Source organism: Lepisma saccharinum, chromosome 29 (assembly GCF_977018435.1).
Source record: "Lepisma saccharinum chromosome 29, izLepSacc3.1, whole genome shotgun sequence".
Lineage (NCBI taxonomy): Eukaryota > Metazoa > Arthropoda > Insecta > Zygentoma > Lepismatidae > Lepisma > Lepisma saccharinum.
The window spans coordinates 27261462-27279640 of NC_139257.1; the positions used below are offsets into that span (position 1 = coordinate 27261462).

Consider the following 18179-nt stretch of genomic DNA (forward strand, 5'->3'; position numbering starts at 1 on the left):
CTCGTGAAAAAAAAATAATCTTCGGTATATATAAATAACACACATCGTGAATAAATTAAATTTCTCTCTAACACTCTGAAATTTTTCTTCGATATGACGACTGAAAAAATGAGTGATCTCCAAGCATTAAAACAAATGCTAAATTTGTCAGTCGAGTATGTAAAAATTCAGGAATTGGAAGTCGACAAACCTTACACGATAACTTCCGGTTCAATCGTTTCTACCCAGTATGGTCCCAAGGTACGCCTGTTGCTCAACGCACAATACAGTCTATTTTTACCAGATCGATACGCTAACATGTTATCCGACGAGAAGCTATCTATTTTAATCGAGAACAAAACTCGAATCGTGTACAAGGGGACAAAGGAACTTCTTGGTAAGAAAACAAAGCACGTAATAGAATTTGTGTAGCGACTGCGAGGCCATGAAAATATATAAATAACATACCGTGAAAAAAAACTACACGAGAAAAAATCTCAGAATATATATATAAATAACATACCGTGAAAATAACACATAGAGCATCAACATGAAGCCCAAGGGTGTCGTGTACCAGATACCATATTCGAATCTAAAAAATCTAGGTGCCCTCGATGGGTTACTCACCAAGAAACAACGCGGGAAGAAACGTTCTTGCTTGTCGAAAGGACACGGAATGAAATTGCTGCTCAGCACACCTCAATTGAGACGCTTGCAGCGTTCGCGGAAACAGCAAAAGATCGGAGGTTTCATATTCAGCATCCCGGCCATCCTGGCAGCATTGGGGGCCGTTGGAAGTTTGGCTGGCGGAAGTGCCGCCATCGCGAAAACCGTCATCGACTCGAAGAAGAACAAAGCGGAATTGGAAGAACAGAAACGTCACAACCTGGTCATGGAGAAGAAGGGGAAAGGTGTGACCAAAAAGCAAAAAAGCAACCTCGATGCTTTGAAGAAATATAAAGAAAAGAAAAAGCCCTGTCCAACTTCGATATTGAATCTCTAATCGAACCGTTGGGAATAAGGAACTTCAGGGGTGTTTTCATGTCCGATTCTCTACCCTCTGCTGTGAAGAAAAAGGAGTATGGCGTGGTCAACCTGGACAGTTACAAAAATCCTGGTACACATTGGATATGCTATCTCAAAATTAACGATAACAATGCGTTTGTTTTCGATTCGTTCGGTGGCACACCGCCTGCCAGGTTGGTGAAGTATCTCAGTGTTGCCAACCTCTACTACAATGACAAACGCATCCAGGGTTTCACCGATGTTAACTGCGGCCACCTATGCCTTTCCGTTCTCGCATACATGTCTAAAATAAATAACCCGTCGGTGGAACATTTTCAGAAAGCATTGTGGTACCTAAAACACCATGGGAGTGTTCCATCTCACCAGCGAGACTTCGGTCTTGAAACTCACGCTGCACGACGACATCGTCTATCCTAAATCCGTGGCTCTGCGTGCATTCTACAGCATGTACCTCATACCTAACGTCACGCAGCACAACAACAAAATTAGCGTCGGAAGCGAACACATCGTCGTCACTCCAGGCCAATACAATCTTTCCACTTTGCAAGCTCAGTTACCCAAAGGCACGTACCTTTATCAAAATTCGGTCACTCACAGAGGGGAAATCCTATCCGCGACGGAGACCGTGGACCTGGGCACCATGGGAGAACTTTTAGGTTTCGAGAACAACACCAAACTCGAAGCTGGCATCAAGCACACGGCAACCAACATTCCTAAATTCTTGGCCATAGAGACTCTGAACGTACACTGCAACGTGGCCGAAGGCATGATCACGAAATCTTCGGACGGATTATTAGGAAGTCACAAGCAGACGGGAATCATAGCCACGTTCAAACCAAGTTCCGAGTTCATGGAACCGATCATCTACACGCCCTCTTCGCCGATCTATTTTCCAGTATGTCGCAACCGCATAGACGACATAGAGTTGGTGGTGACGAACGAGAAAGGAGACGTGGTGGATTTCGCAGGTGCCACTACGACGGCCATCGTGGAGATCAACGTATAATAAATAACCATACATGTAAAATGGAGCAAATCGAAAGTTACGAATTGCAATCTTTCCCTCCCAACCGTCGCACGTTCGCCAATCTGAACGAGGCGAACAGGGAGATCGAATACGACGTGGACGTAGGCGACGGGTTCATTCATCCTCACAGAGCGGACCTCTACCTTCAATTCGACGTGGTGAAGAAGGAAAGCGGAGACGCGTTTCCCGCAGCAGCAAACTTGATACTCGTGGACAACTTCGTGCCTCACCTGTTCTCGCAGGTGGAGGTGAGGAAACACAACACCGTCATCGACAGAATAGATTATCCAGGCATCACGTCGACGGCAGTGGGAACGTTGAAATTATCCAAAACGGACGCAGCGTACTATCAAGCCGGGGTGTTCGAAGCCGGAACCAAAATATCGACGACAAGTCACACGGTGCTCTTTCCCATGCGTCTGCTGCCTGGTTTCTTCTCGGACTACAAGGAGATCATGTGGAAGGGGGGATTGCGCGTCACGTTTCGAAGAGCGGCCAACGACAACGACGCACTGATGCGATACGCTACTTTGGGTCCGGACGGCACCACGCCGATAGCCAACACTTTACCCGAAGCGGCCAAGTGCGTCATCCGGAGCATGGAATTGAGAATGCCGGTGGTGGAATACGAAACGAACTACGCCCTCAAGTACAAAGCGGAGATCTTGAAAAGTCCGCAGGTGCCGATTCATTTTCACGGTTACCAGTGCGTGCAGAAGATGGCGTCGGGAAGTCACATGGAATTCGACGTGACGACGCAATTCAACAACATACAGTTCGACATGCCAGATTTCGTCGTGGTGCTCTTTCAGACCGGGCGCGATAACAACCAGGAGAAAGATTCCAGCAAATTCGACGACTGCAAGATCAAGAACGTTTATCTCAAGAATGGACGCAACGAAGTGTTCCCGCGCGAGAATTACAACCTCGACATGACCAAAAACGATTACCTCAAACTTTACGAAGCTTACACGGCTTACAAGCGCGTGACCGAGGGAAGCGTGGACGTGTACTACGCGCCCAGCGAATTCAAAGCACGCAGACCCATGTTCGTCATCAACACATCTAAGAGGAAGCAGGTGGTGGTCAACGATCGAACCAACATCAAGGTCGTCTGCGAGTTCCACGATGCCTTGCCCGAGGATACCCTATGCAGTGTCATCCTGATTGCAGAGAAGTCCTTCGCCTACGACGTGAAGAACGAGAGGGTCACAGAGCAGTTTTAACAGGTTTTTAACATCTATTTTCTTGCACAATAAGAAATTTTTGTAATAGCACAATCAGTTACAATGGCACAGTACGAATTTCACTAGTTCAGATCAGTTACAATATCAATTTCATCAATTATCAGTTACATCACTATAACGCGAGACAATCAGAAATTTGCACAAAATTTGTTGTTGTTTTTACACGTGAAAATTAACAATAAAATTTTTTTTTTTATCGTTTCAGATGCTGTCGAAACATCAAAAACACATACACACACACTAGAAAAAAAGCATGCAACCTTATTTGTAACACACACACATACATTCTCCATCTTCATCAAGAAAATATTATAATAAACATAATTATTTTTATCTATATCTCACAATAAAACTCTATATCCAAAAATATCACAACATCAAATAACACTAGAGTCGTTAGTACACGTTGCATGCATTACGGAGGTCCTCTGTAGAGTTTCATGGAAGTTTGAGAGAAAAAAAAAACACGTGAAACTCTATAGAGGTGCGGTAATCTATAACCGCAGCCGTTAGAGAACTTTTACTTTTTTGGTTGGGCACCACGCACCCTGGCGAGGTTATAGGGGCCAGGGATCCTAAAAAACAATTATTATTATTTGCTTGCTTGCGTCACAATACAGGCGCGCGCGCGCGTGCGTGCGTGTGTGTGTGTGTGTGGCACATCGTTCCCCCGAGAGAGAGAGGTTTACAAAGGTCACGATATACAAACATTGTCGGAGTTGGAAAATTACGATATGGCGCATTCGCTCACCGCCGTTGCCAGCTATAGGTTTTTCTCTCTCTCTAGCCCTTGCCAAGTAAGAAAAAATGTAGGTAGGAATTAATAACACTGCGAGAAAATAGAGCTCATGCCTTAATGGTTTTCTCTTGTAAGGCATGAGCTCCACCGAGCTCCACTTTCTGACGTTGAACCCGTGCAGTGTTGCCATCCACCCATCTCTCTCTCTTTTACGGCAGTGCCGGCTCTCCTTGCCCAGTGTGTGCAGGTTGGCAAAAATTGCTTTATGCACTGTAAGGCAAGCCTCAAGCAAAGTTGCCAGCTCCTTGCTTTAGGTTAGGTTAGAAAAAAAAGCTGTAGGTAGGCTGTCGGTTGTTTAACTCTTCCCCCACTCACCTCTCTCTTTTTTTGTAAAAAGCCATGGTAAAAGTACCAGTAGGTTGGCAACCTTACTTTATGCACTGTAAGGCAAGCCTCCAGCAAAGTTGCCAGCTCCTTGCTTTAGGTTAGGTTAGACCAAAAAAGCTGTAGGTAACCTGTCGGTTGTTTAACTCTTCCCCCACTCTCCTCTCTCTTTTTTTTGTAAAAAGCCATGGTAAAAGTACCAGTAGGTTGGCAACCTTGCTTTATGCACTGTAAGGCAAGCCTCCAGCAAAGTTGCCAGCTCCTTGCTTTAGGTTAGGTTATACCAAAAACCTTGGTGATTTTTTCGAGTAAGATGTTGGTAATACTGCGAGAAAATAGGGGGGGGGGCTTATGCCTTACAAGAGCAAACCATTAAGGCTTTAGGTTAGGTTAGACCAAAAACCTCGGTGATTTTTTCGAGTAAGGAGTTGGTAATACTGCGAGAAAATAGAGGGGGGGCTTATGCCTTACAAGAGCAAACCATTAAGGCATTAGGTTAGGTTAGACCAAAAACCTTGGTGATTTTTTCGAGTAAGGAGTTGGCAACACTGCGCCATCAAGTGGTGATTTTGCCTTACGAGAGAAATCCATTAAGGCGATCTCCACTTGATGACGTTCAACCGGGGACACTGTACTACTAGTGACAGTGTTGAAAGTTAGTTAGTTACAACTATGTTAGTAATAAAGTAACCAACGAAGTTTTGATTGTTTCCTTGCAGTGCATATTTTGACATCACGCTGATCATTTTCTTCTGAGGACCATGGTAAGGTGTGCTAAGGAAAGACTGACAGCCAAGGCGGAGCAGAAAATGGCGAATGATTCACAGAGGAAGCATCTGAAATCCTTCACACACTGCCACATTGCGAAAATCCGTTCGCCCAGAATTTCGTCACATTTCCAGCTCTCTGTCAGCGTACTTCCGTTTCCGTGGTTGACCCTGACAAATACACACCACCCACTACTTCGAGGTAACCGTATCTATCTCCTCTGCAGACACCAAATATCATTAACTCAATATTTGAAGTTCTCTGCTTCGAAGTATTCCACCTTTAACGTTGGCAACTTTTCACTCAACCTGGTAAAACTTGTAGTTCAATTTCCTTCTTCCAATTCCGGACAAAATGGAAAAGTACACAACGAAACTGTTGAACATTAAGAAAGGCTATGCATGTTTATTAAGTTCCCAGAGTGCAAAGTTAATTGGAACTGGTCAAAACAAAAAAATAGCATTATTATGAAAGCTGAGGGACATCTCGCACAAAACACATCAAAAATACGATTTCGTCAGTTGGCTTTCAGAATTGAAATTACAATATTACTTTTTCACATCGAATTCACACAAATTATCACACAAGTGAAACATTCTTCATATTTTATTTACAAATAAAAACAAGTTGATACGGGTCTACATCAAAGATAAACAGTACAATTTAAGGAGCAATGTCGGGTAAATGTAAGGATGTTTTCACTTCCTTATTCTATTCTAAGAATTTAGTAATTAATGTATAATGGATCTGAGAATCAAGGAGCAAGCTGACCCTAGGTCCTAGAATAAGGGAGCTAGCTGATCCTGGGTGCTAAAATCAGGCAGCTAGCTAATCCTGGGTGCTAAAATCAGGCAGCTAGCTAATCCTGGGCTCGAGAATCATAGAACTATTTGATCCTGAGCCTTATAATCAGAGAGCTATTTGATCTTGTGTCCTATAATCCGGAAGGTATTTGATCTTGGGTGTAGATCAGGGAGCTAGCTGACTCTGGGACGGAGAACCAGGGAGTTAGCTGAACCTGGTTCCGAGAATCGGGGAGCTATTTGGCCCTGGGTCCTTGAATCAGGGAGCTATTTGGCCCTGGGTCCTTGAATCAGGGAGCTATTTGGCCCTGGGTCCTTGAATCAGGGAGCTATTTGACCCTGGGTCCTTGAATCAGGGAGCTATTTGGCCCTGGGTCCTTGAATCAGGGAGCTATTTGGTCCTGGGTCCTTGAATCAGGGAGCTATTTGGCCCTGGGTCCTTGAATCAGGGAGCTATTTGGCCCTGGGTCCTTGAATCAGGGAGCTATTTGGCCCTGGGTCCTTGAATCAGGGAGCTATTTGACCCTGGGTCCTTGAATCAGGGAGCTATTTGACCCTGGGTCCTTGAATCAGGGAGCTATTTGACCCTGGGTCCTTGAATCAGGGAGCTAGCTAATTCTAGTTCATAGAATCAGACAGCTGATCGTCGGTCCTAGAAACAAGGAGCTAGCTGATCATGGGTCCTAAAGTCAAGAAGCTAGCTGGTCCTGGGTTCGAGAATCCAGGAGTTAGCCGATTGTGGGTCCGAGAATCAGGGAGTTAGCCGATTGTGGATCCGAGAATCAGGGAGTTAGCCGATTGTGGGTCCGAGAATCAGGGAGTTAGCCGATTGTGGGTCCGAGAATCAGGGAGTTAGCCGATTGTGGGTCCGAGAATCAGGGAGTTAGCCGATTGTGGGTCCGAGAATCAGGGAGTTAGCCGATTGTGGGTCCGAGAATCAGGGAGTTAGCTGATTGTGGGTCCGAGAATCAGGGAGTTAGCTGATTGTGGGTCCGAGAATCTTGTGAGTTAGCTGTTCCTGGGTCCTAGTATCAGGCAGATAGCTCATTCTGGCAACGAGAATCATGGGCCTAAGAATCAGATAGCTACATGATCATTCTCGGTAGTCGATCCTTTATTTGAACGTTCATCCGCAACATGAAAGAATCCCCAGGTACGAGCACCACTCCACCGCAACATTGGAAGTCATTGCACCCACCAGACTGCCCAGTGTTTACAGTACAATATTGCAAAACACGAGCCATCGGCAGCGCCTCCACCTCGGTGTACGAATGCCATCATGGCGAGCGATTCATCCAAATTCGTGAAGCCACGCCTGGGGGAACGTGAAGTTTCGCGAACAGGCCGAAGACCGCAGGGTGCAGCATCCGGTCGTATACATTTCAAAGATCATTGCACCCACACACACAAAAAAAATCCTGGGTGAGCAACGTGAGAGCATTCAAAGGTTGCGACTCTGGGGGGCGGCCGGTCACATTCAACATTCGTCAGTGAATTCTGCGTGCATTTCCAGATACCATAATAACAGGGAGAGCAAGTTCCAAGACATGGCGAAAATCTTTCAACCACAACCCTTCGTTTTTGCACAAGTAATTTAGTACTGTTTACTGCTGCAAGGTCATAATTTATTATTATTTTCTCTATTGTGGAGAGAAAAAGTTATAGGTCACGATTTGTTACCCGGCTTAGTACGTGCTCTGTGCTTTCCTTTCGAGCTAATAAAAATGACTGACTATTGACCTGTTGCTTTATGCACATAGGTTAACCAGTAAGGCAGTAATAATGGTTAACATTTCATGCAAAAAAAACTACAATACGTCTTGCCTTGTTTAGAACTAGCAGTAAAAAAAATAACCATGCATAAATTGTATTATTTCTATGTCCGAATTAGACACAAACGTACTGGTGTACGATTTTATTTTTTTGCTTCATCACACAGGGCAACGGAAGTCTTGAACGCTCAAACACTTATTATTATTATTATTATTATTATTATAATACTGTGCCTTATGCCAAAACAGCAAAAATTAAGCTCTTATAAACAAAAGGACGGAAATCAGAGATGCTTTCCATCTCAAGATTCAATAAGTTTGTAACGACTCATTCAGTTAAAAAGTTGCATAATTATCACCCAAACATCCCCATTTTACGAATTGGTTATAAACTTTCAACAAGAGACTGGGCTATATTGATCCCGCTTAGGGCAATTCATATTTAATTAGGTTATTTTACATTCTCTTTCTATTTCTATTAACCGCCAAGGTCTGAAATAACGAAGTACACACACACAATGGCAAATTCATTCATTCTCTACAATTTGAACCTTTGTGAAGGCTCAGGACATGGGTGTGGACATATGTTGGAAGGAACGGGGAAAAGAGGATAACAGAAGTAGAAATAAATACATTTAGATATACAGAGAGAAGAAAAAAGGAGATGAGAGAGATGGAAAAGAAAGAGAAAGAAAAAGAGAGAGAGAGCGAGGTGAGAGAAAGAGAAGAGTGATAAATATGGAAAAGAGGGATGAGATATAGAAAAAAAGAGAGATAGGAGATGATTTAATTGTTGTTTTAAGTCCACTTTATGCACAGAAAGGCTAATCGGGACTGGACCTACAGTTTAAAGTGAGATCCGAACCACTATGTGCCTCCAACGGGTATGGAACCCGGCACCTCTTGATTACAAGGCGACATCTGGGAGGCCCTAAGAGATGGGAGATGAGAAAGAGAGAGATAAGGAATATGGAAATAAAAGAGATTGTCGGTGAAAAATATGAGAGAGAGGGGGAGACATAGAGATGAGAAGAGAGAGATCTCCCTTTCTTTCCAATAATATCACTAGCAGTAAGTTTAATATTATCTTCCAGAATCTGTAATTTTGAGCTTTTATATAGCATATGGTCTTCTCTTCAATTACATTCGAAGAACGCGGGCCACTTGCCGCTACAGCATTTCTTATCGCTTTTGTGAAACAGCTATGCAATAATTTCTCAAATATCTGAAGATGAGATTATACGACATTGGACCTTTTCTACTTTAAAACAAGTTGCGTTCAAGAATCACAATAATGCCCGAATATAAACTAACTCTATTTTCCAAGCTAGCATAACTTTTCTGCGCTATTTTACGTCACAGAAGAACCAATCAGTATTTTGATCAATAATGCTTCTGAAGGTATAGAGGAAAGGAGAGGAGAAAGAAGAGATGAGAAAGGAAAGAGATCCAGGAAAAAGTAAAAAAGGGAGACGCGATAAGGATAAATAAATCTAGAATCACACTTACCTCTCGGTCGTAGGATCTGCGCAGTTAAGTGGGTACTTAAGCTCGATGATCTCTCCGTTCTTCTCCTTAAGTGGTCCATGATTCTCCATGTAGAACTGCACAAGTTCTGACAGTGTTGCAAACTTCTCCCCGCCGTACAGGTCATAGAAGTCGCCTGTGTTCTGGATCTTAATATGCGTGACACCTCCATTTCGCCTGCGGAGAAAGGGAACATAAGAAATATTAGGAACGTGCGTATTTCAAAGTGTTCAAGGGATTGAGCACATTTTCTATATTATATCCTGCACGGTAAGCAACCCAGTTAACTCTTGCGTGTTTCCAGGATGCATGTACAGTGGTGGAAAAAAGTTCTTCCCCATAAGACTTTAATGGCAGTAAATAATGCCGGAAGAGTAGGCAACACACATTGCACCATTAGGTGATCGGGTGATTCTGTCTGTCTCAAGAGCAACTCGTCTTTCATGCAATAGCCAACAGACACAGGAAAGGTGGGAATGTCACGTGACTTGTCAGGTGGAATGTTGTTCGTCAGAAAATCGCCTTTTCTCAAGACAGGTCGCAGAACCGACAAGAGCTACACGTTATATCTCCGAAAATGATTCCCCTAGAAACGTTGAACGAAACGCTAAAACAATTCTTGCCTTAATTACTGTATGTGCCGCAGTAGCACAGTCGTTAGGGCGTTTTATTACCATGTGAGAGATCTGGGTTCGATCCCCGACGGGGGATAATCGGGATTTTGTCCACCTGTCCAAACTGCTTCGGTGCCCACCCAGCGTCGTATAAAGTGGGTACCTGGAGGAAACTCTGGGGAAGGGGGGGTAAGGCGGCCAGGGGCGTGGTGCTGATCACATCATTCCCACCTTCGGCCTGATGAAGAAAGCGTGGGGCCCTGACTCCTCTAACTCCACACCCCCTACACGCCTTCATGGCTTGGTGCAAAGCACAAGGTAGGACTTTGCATTTTAATTTACTATACATCCCAATTTTGTCGTAACAAAACTTCCCAATCTCTACGTGGGCTTTCTTCCAAGTTCCGTAGGGATGTGAATAGGCTCCAATATTTCTTGACACAATTCATACATGTTACATTTCCTTATAAGAACAACAGCCGATATATTGTGTGTGCGTGTGTGTAGGGGGGGGGGGTATAATCCAAACATGTGAGGTGATCCTTTTACCACTACTCCATTCTCAGAAATAAATCGCAATTCCACGCACTGAATATGCAGCACTTTCTACATCTTAGCATGCAAATGTCTACATAGTAGCAAAGTAATATGTGGAAAGAGAAAAATTAACGATTTGTAACGGCACTCTGGAATTTTTTAGTTTATTTTTTTTCAATTTGAACTGACATTCATAACATTCATTAACAATCCCAATATTGACAAAAGAATAGCTTAGTCGTTCTGCTACTTTCAATTCTTCATTATCGTAGTCACAGTAACTCTCTCCTCTCTCTCTCTCTCTCTCTCTCTCTCTCTCTCATCCTTCCCGATGGCGCTGTAGTAGAGTCGCCGCCTTGTAATCAACGAGTCCCCGGTTTGATGTTCGATACCCGGTGGAGACACAGTGGTTAGGATCCCACTTTAAACTGTAGATGCAGTCTCGATTAGCCTTTGTGTGCATAAAGTGGACTTAAAATACCAAATGAAAATAAAAATAAAAATCACCGTAACTCTCTACAAAGCCAGAGGATCCATTTTTGAAACCTGTTGAGGCTTAGATGTAGCATTGCATTCGTATCATTACTCATCATCTTCATCGTCGCGATTATCGCAAGAGGTAAAAATGCGTCACAAAATAACCCAAACAGAAGCTTGGAATCAATCTGAATATTGGTTACGTTGGATACGTGGTAGAACTGTTTTAAATATCACTTCCTGTGATGTAATAGGGTTTTTGATTAGAGACCATTTGTATAATACATATCGTTGTTGCGAACAATAAGTAGTTTCACGTTCACCACACTCTTCGATTGTTTAGAAATCGTAAGGAAGAAGGATCTCCAAATTTCCGCTTTCACATGCCAATGAAACTTTAAAATAAGTTCAGTGTAGGTCACAAAAGAGATTTACATATTGTTATGAAATCTCTTAAACACCACGAAATCTAATTCCAATAGAATACGATACTACTCCTTACGTTCCTGTAAATGTTCACCATTAGTCTGGCGAAAAAATGTAACGAAGATTTCAGTGTTTCCTTGAGGAAAGATAAGGCGCCTGCTTGTAGCAAGCAAGCCTAACTGCTTCGATCAGTGACCTTCACTGCCAGAGTAGAGTGACTCACTCACAGCTGGCCTTCCCTCGTTCCAGTGTGCGTATAAAACAGGTATTTTATTTCGTTCGTTCCAATCCACAGTTATATCAAGCTAACATTCTAATATTTTCGTAAAATATGTAGTAAACAAGTTGTATACGCTTCCAGAGTGTTGTTGCCTGCTATTTACACGCGGGAGATGGGGGTGTTTTAAACATTTCTGAACCCAATGGTCGAGCACGAAGGAAAAGTCGTGTAAGCATTGGAGGTAATAACAAGGTAATAGAAGTTGAAGGAAATGCTGGAATAAATTATATCAGAAATTGAGTAAAAACAGTTTCCATCACACACAGGGCTCTCAGATCACTCTTCAGCGGAAAGTAGGACAAATTGTCTCAAAATGTTGGACGCGAACGTATTTGCAGTAAATATAATAGGTTACTAGGACATCTTAGCATATAACAAGAATATGACACATCTTCAGCTCAAAAATTAATGTTGAAGTGAACGGTTGAGTTCAAATTCCTCAACTGCTAATTAATAGCACGGCTGTATGTGACTTCAACTTGTGTATGTAAGACAGAACGTTTTTCGTCGATGTGGGGCCAGGAAGAGAAAACAATCCATGAATTCGGGAAGGAAAAAATTCACAATTTCGTAAACAAAGTCTGGAAGTTCTTGTTTATTAATATGTAAAAAACCACTATACATTGGGAAAAAACAGAATTGTGTGCCTTATTTCTCCAATAAGGAGAATAATTACTTGTTACTTCGAACAAATTACCGACACTTATATCGATAAAACTTCACAAAGTAAGCACTTTTATACATATATCCGGACTTTTCCGGATCTAGAAAATCGTGAAGTAATTTCTGAGCTGGGATTGTAATTGCTTTTCCGAACATCCAGTAGCAACCATGCTTGCTTGATTTAAGCATACTTCTACAAGGAACCATGTTATCTTAGACTCCCCTCAGTTTTTCTGTTTCTCCATCTAATTTGAAGTTACGTGATGCCTAAAATACGTATAAGACATTTGAGATTTCTTTCAAATTCCTTCCGGAGGCCAGACACAACTATAAAATGTAAGACACGTCCGGAAATAAGAATGATTCTTATAAGTCTTTTGATTTTCTTATTTAGCGCCGTTTTTCTTTCACCTCTTGCTAATCGCGACGACGAGGATGAGTGATATGATTAAATTGATGAAGGGGCACTCACAAAGAACACCCATACGCACGACGGGATTCGAACCCAGGACATCAGACAATGTAGCGCACTGTGCTAACTCAAGCATTTTTCCTATCTTTAACTACACACGAAACATAAAGAACAATCTAAATAAACAGGTGCCAGTTCACACTCTAACCGTAAAAAAACATATGCATGTGAAAATGCAAAATGATATTTATTTTTAGGTAGTTGTGATTTATTATTGTATATTAAAGAAATATATTAGTGATAAAATGACGGAAGTAGAGGAACATCTCCAATGAAACACCCATGCCTTATGGATATTTTTATTTCTTGCGTAACAAGGTTCCGAGTTCGAGTTCCGACCAAAATGGGTTCATTGTGTATGTTCATTCATGTCTTTAATGTAATCATAAATCGTCGTCATGAATAATTTAACTTCAGCTAAAGAAAACTGAGGTAATTACTAATAAAAACAATAACAAAACAAATTTGATCTTAAAGCCCTGGCTTTGCGCTATATATTCCATCTCGGGGATCATAGGCGTGCGCCCAGGGGGCCAGGGGGAGGGCAAATGCCCTCCTAACCATGGACGTCTGCAGATTTTTTCCACGAAGAGACAAGCAAGGTATTTTTCCATGGGGCATATTACCCCGATAATAGTGTTGCATTATCGCATTCCTGCATCCTCATTATAATAATTAATGTAAATTATTATGACCGAAATCAAATTATACATGTGAAAACGTACTTTTTGGTTGACATTCGTTTTCTAAGGGGAAGGTGTGGCAATCCTTGCCCCCCTTCCAGACATCTATGCCCCTATATTATTATATTTTCACCTAGAAATTTAGGATAGATGAATCCTATCACCGTTATTAAACTATATTATACTCTTAAAGAAAATTAAGTATTTTTTTAGCCGATGAAAGTTCAAAGCAACTACGGGGGAAGGGGGTGCAGTGGCGAAACCACATCCTCCCACAACCTTGAACGGAAATCAATTTTAGGGGGTAAACATGGAAGTAAAGGAAAGCAAGAGTAGCAGAATCTAAGAGTAGCAGAACAAAAGGATACTCAAGATGGATTTTGTTTTCACGTCTTTCTCGCATTATTTCTTCCAGACTGCCAAGAGCACCTGCGGGGGGGGGGGGACAGAGCTGCAATTGCCCCCTTGATTTCAAATTTTATACAAATATATATACCTTTTGTAAAATGTTCTTGCTCCCTTCGCTCGCAATGTCTGCTTTTCTTGCATTCTAATCAAGTTCAGAGCCGTAGCTAGGGGTCGACTGGAGTTAACCCTGGACGCCAAACGATCTAGGGTAAATGAAAAAGATTGTAAAGAGAATAATATGGCGCTCCATGATTTTTTTCCCCATATTAAGTCGACATTGTTTTCATTTTGCAAAAATTTGGATCTGAAAATTTATTGGTCGCTTCGCTCGCAATTTGTTTTCTGTAATGCATTTTAAATTACCGAAGACAGAAGTACTGCTGCTAAAAGTTTTTCTCTTAAGTGCATGAACAATTGTTTGGAGGAAAAGGAACGCGCAGATTTGAGAGAGACAATTTATATGATTTTTACTGTTGGTATATATGTATATATGTATGTGTGTGTGTGTGTGTTGTATATATATATGTATGTATGTATTTATATGTGTGTGTGGGGCGGGGGGAGAGGTGTATATATAAACACACCCATCAATGCAATAAAATTTAAACAAGTGAGATGAAATTACTTTATTCTTTTCCGGCCTGAACTATCATCAAGGCTATCCCCCCCTAATCAGAGGGTCTGCGCACGCCTATGACGGCGACTGACACTTTACGTAGGTGTAGACACGCTTCGTACAATTTGATGATATCGCGATTACGTAATGGATGTGCAGCCACTTAACTGAACCCCCCAAAATTCACATTTTATTACTAAATTCTAAATTAGCATAATATCACATAGTTTACCTATTCATACCTTTGGTGCACTTTGTGGATTGTGCATTAATCAACATCAGGTTAATCGCGGCAGGCAAAATGGAGGGAAAATGACAATGAAGCACAACGAGGGGGCCCTTGGTTCCCGATTAATGAAACTTTGTCTACATGCAACTGAGTCGCTGCGTGAAATCGCTGAAAATGTCATTTATTAATTTCTTATATTGCTTTTCTAGCACTTGGCGTCAACAAAGGCGATGAGGATGATTAATGAAGTTATGAAATGGATGATAGGCCATGATGATCCATGTCTTCACAAAATTCTAAGTTGGGAATAATGAATATCGATTCGTCTTATCATTTGTCAAGTAGTTGTTTTTAACTCCAATCTTTTTCAAGGACTTCTGGGTTGACAGCATGTGTGTTGCGCCATGATGATTCGACGAAAACCACCATTTCAGTGAACTTCCTTGACAATGACTCTAATATCAGTAAAGAGAACATTTTCTTACGAATAGCTGTTGTTAAGAAACCAATTCCTGAAACTTTTTCTGATTGTCTCACGGCACCCAGCTGTTGTTTGTTATGGCTGGGCCTGGGGGTATGACTCACGCTGCTGTCAATACTCAATCATTCCCGAGAATCCAGGTCCGCCAGGCAAACCCAAACGACAATTTTGTTATTTGGGTTGCATAGCCAACAGGCTTTAAGATGTTACGATATCGTAGGTCTCGTGGCCCAAGAACTACTTTCCATGACTGTACACCTTGCCCACAAATTAGCGTTCTACAAACCATTTATTAGGCCGATACTTGAATACTGTTCCTCTGTACTTTATGGGATTAATAGAAATAACACCACAAAACTAGAGAAAATGCAAAATTGGGCAATTCGTAGGATAAGAAATGAGACGCACGCGACTTCACGTGCAAGCAGAGAAGAACTCCAATTACCCACGCTGGAATCCAGGCGAAAATATGCATTTCTGTTAAAAAATCACCAGGCAATTAACACGCACCACCACTTATTAAAGGACAAAGTAATGATATCTAGTAATATACATTATCCCAATCTGCAATCTAATAACACACCAGTATCCGAGTACCAAAATGTAACAAGGCAAGACAAAATCCTGTGTCATCTCTGGCAAGTAAAGCGTGGAATCAACTGCCTGTAAATTGCACAAAGAGAAATTTGGTCAAATTTAAACGACAGATTAGGACATTAATCTATGAATACTGACACTGTGCCTCATCTACCTCATTGCCTCCTTCATATAACGTAGCTGCAAAATTGTTTATTTTATTCTATTTCTTATATTTTTCAATTATATAAATTTATAATATTCCATTTTATGTATACTTATAAACAAATAGCATAACTGTATATTAATTCATGTAGGGCAAAAAACTGTTTTTGTAGTTCAGAATAAATCTAAAGAAAATTGTAAGCTTAATTGTAACCCTACTTTAATAATAATAAATAAATAAATAAATATCTCGTACAACATTTAAAAACCGTAGTCATCGTAGTATACCGGCCATTCAGCGCAACACTTTACCAAGACAGAGGTCCTAGGTTCGAAGTCTGCTTAGAGCATAGATGTATCATTGTTTGTCGCATCATGCACTTCATGTGATCATTCATCCCCATCGTTGTGATTAACCAAGGAGGCAGAAAAGAGGCGTAAAATAACCGAAACCGAAATAACATTTGGCAACGTTTAAGCCCACAATATGCAAAAATAGGTTAATCAGGATTGGACTATTTAAAAGTAGGATCCTTTCTATTTTTCTATTTCTGTTATTTATTTCGTCCTATTTCCCATGGCGAAGTTGAGGCAATGGGGGTTTTCTCTACCAGTTAACCATAAAAAAGTTGAACTTTTAAGTCCACTTTATGCACAGATATGTACTGGACCTACAGTTAAAAGTGGGAATCGAACCACTGTCCCTCCATCGGGCATCGAACCCGGGACTCCTTGATTACAAGGCGACGACGTTACGACTATGCCGTAGGGAGGCCCGCCACTCAAATAAGGGTATAGCAAAATAAAAACGAAATGCCAAAGGAAATTGCGTGGCATTTATATCTCTTGGGTTAATCGTGGCGATGAGATGAATGACGAACTACTGAAATAAATGATGCTGAAAACCAACGGATACGCAAATGCCTTAACCAGGCGTCGAACCTGGGACTTCTGGTTTCGTAGTGTGTTGCATTGACCACTCCGCGACGGTTAAAATAAGGCCCAAACCACCAAACCACTAAATTTTAAAACATTCTGTAAATTGCTAAATCAAAACACATTCAAAAGGGCCAAGAAATGACGCAATACGGACACACCCGTTACACGATAAGTGAAATACCATGCGCATGTCATATGGTTTTCACTTCTGTGAGCCGTGACTCATCCCCGAAGATTTCACGTCACTTAAAACACACCGAGATGATAAATGCAAAATTTCTCACATGACCGCGCGTGCAGAGTTAAGTATGCAAATTGCCCAATTGGAGACCTTTTGTATGACTTGCAAATGTTGTGACGTGCCGTGCCAATAACGCAAGAATGGTTCTGGTTGTTAAGAAGGTGATGATAACGAACCGGAAAATAACATCATAACTTGCGTTAAGACCCGCGTAAATGAAGAGTACACAGAAAGCTTTCTCCCAAGTTTACACCTAGGCACATAACGTGTTATGTAAGCGGAGATTTTGTGTTATAGTGAGCGAAGTATCAATAATAACTCAATTCCCGGAAATAGACTGTTGGGATATCTATATATATATAAAAATGGATTTATATGTGTGCGTGTGTGTGTGTGTGTGTGTGGGTGGAGCGATTTCAACCAAACTTGGTTCACATATGACTTGCAATCTGGAAAGAAATACTGTGGGGGTAAGAGACCCCTAGCACCCGGGGTGGGGGGTGCGAAGGGATGATATGTAAAAATAATTCGAAACGATCGATATTAATTTCCGCACAAAGTGATCCGTGACTCTATGCAATCCAGCACAACGATAGTGTTTCTTGGGTTGTCTAACATTCAGGCTGTGTTGCGAAAACGACCGATATTAGTGTGGAATCCAGTTTTTGTGACACTCCCGATGCGGTTTAACTTCAAGTTCATCACCTATCGGCATGGGGGGTGAGAGGGGGTGAAAAATAAAATGCCACAAATGACCTAGATTAGTGTCGAATCCAGAGTTTTCGGAGTCGCTAAGCTAATTGGTGACATTCACGATCACATTTAAAATTGGTTACATTTTACACTATAGTTAGAATTCATTATTTTCCTGTCTAATACAAGATTGGGATAAATAAATAAATACCCGAGCAATGCCGGGTAATCAGCTAGTTATGTTATAAACAATAGTCGGAGCTGTGTTTACAGCATGCAATCGCTTATGGAAGTACTCGGTTAACTCTCTTATTCAAAAGCCAACCTTCGTGGCGGAGTGGTTAGCTGTTATACCGGGTGATCCGTTTGAGATGTCAGAAAAGTAAACCTTTATACACAAGAGGTTA

At 41.6% G+C, this 18179-nt stretch overlaps 1 protein-coding gene across 6 annotated transcripts in view; it reads right to left on the reverse strand.

Annotated features, from left to right (window-relative positions):
• Nucleotides 1–18179, reverse strand: part of csw (protein tyrosine phosphatase non-receptor type corkscrew) — a 360418-nt gene that overhangs the window by 71474 nt on the left and 270765 nt on the right. For all 6 annotated transcript variants that reach the window (XM_083114870.1, XM_083114866.1, XM_083114865.1 and 3 more), the window contains exon 3: nt 9255–9449. In XM_083114870.1, coding sequence (XP_082970996.1) covers nt 9255–9449 — 195 coding nt within the window. The remainder of the gene's footprint in view (nt 1–9254; nt 9450–18179) is intronic.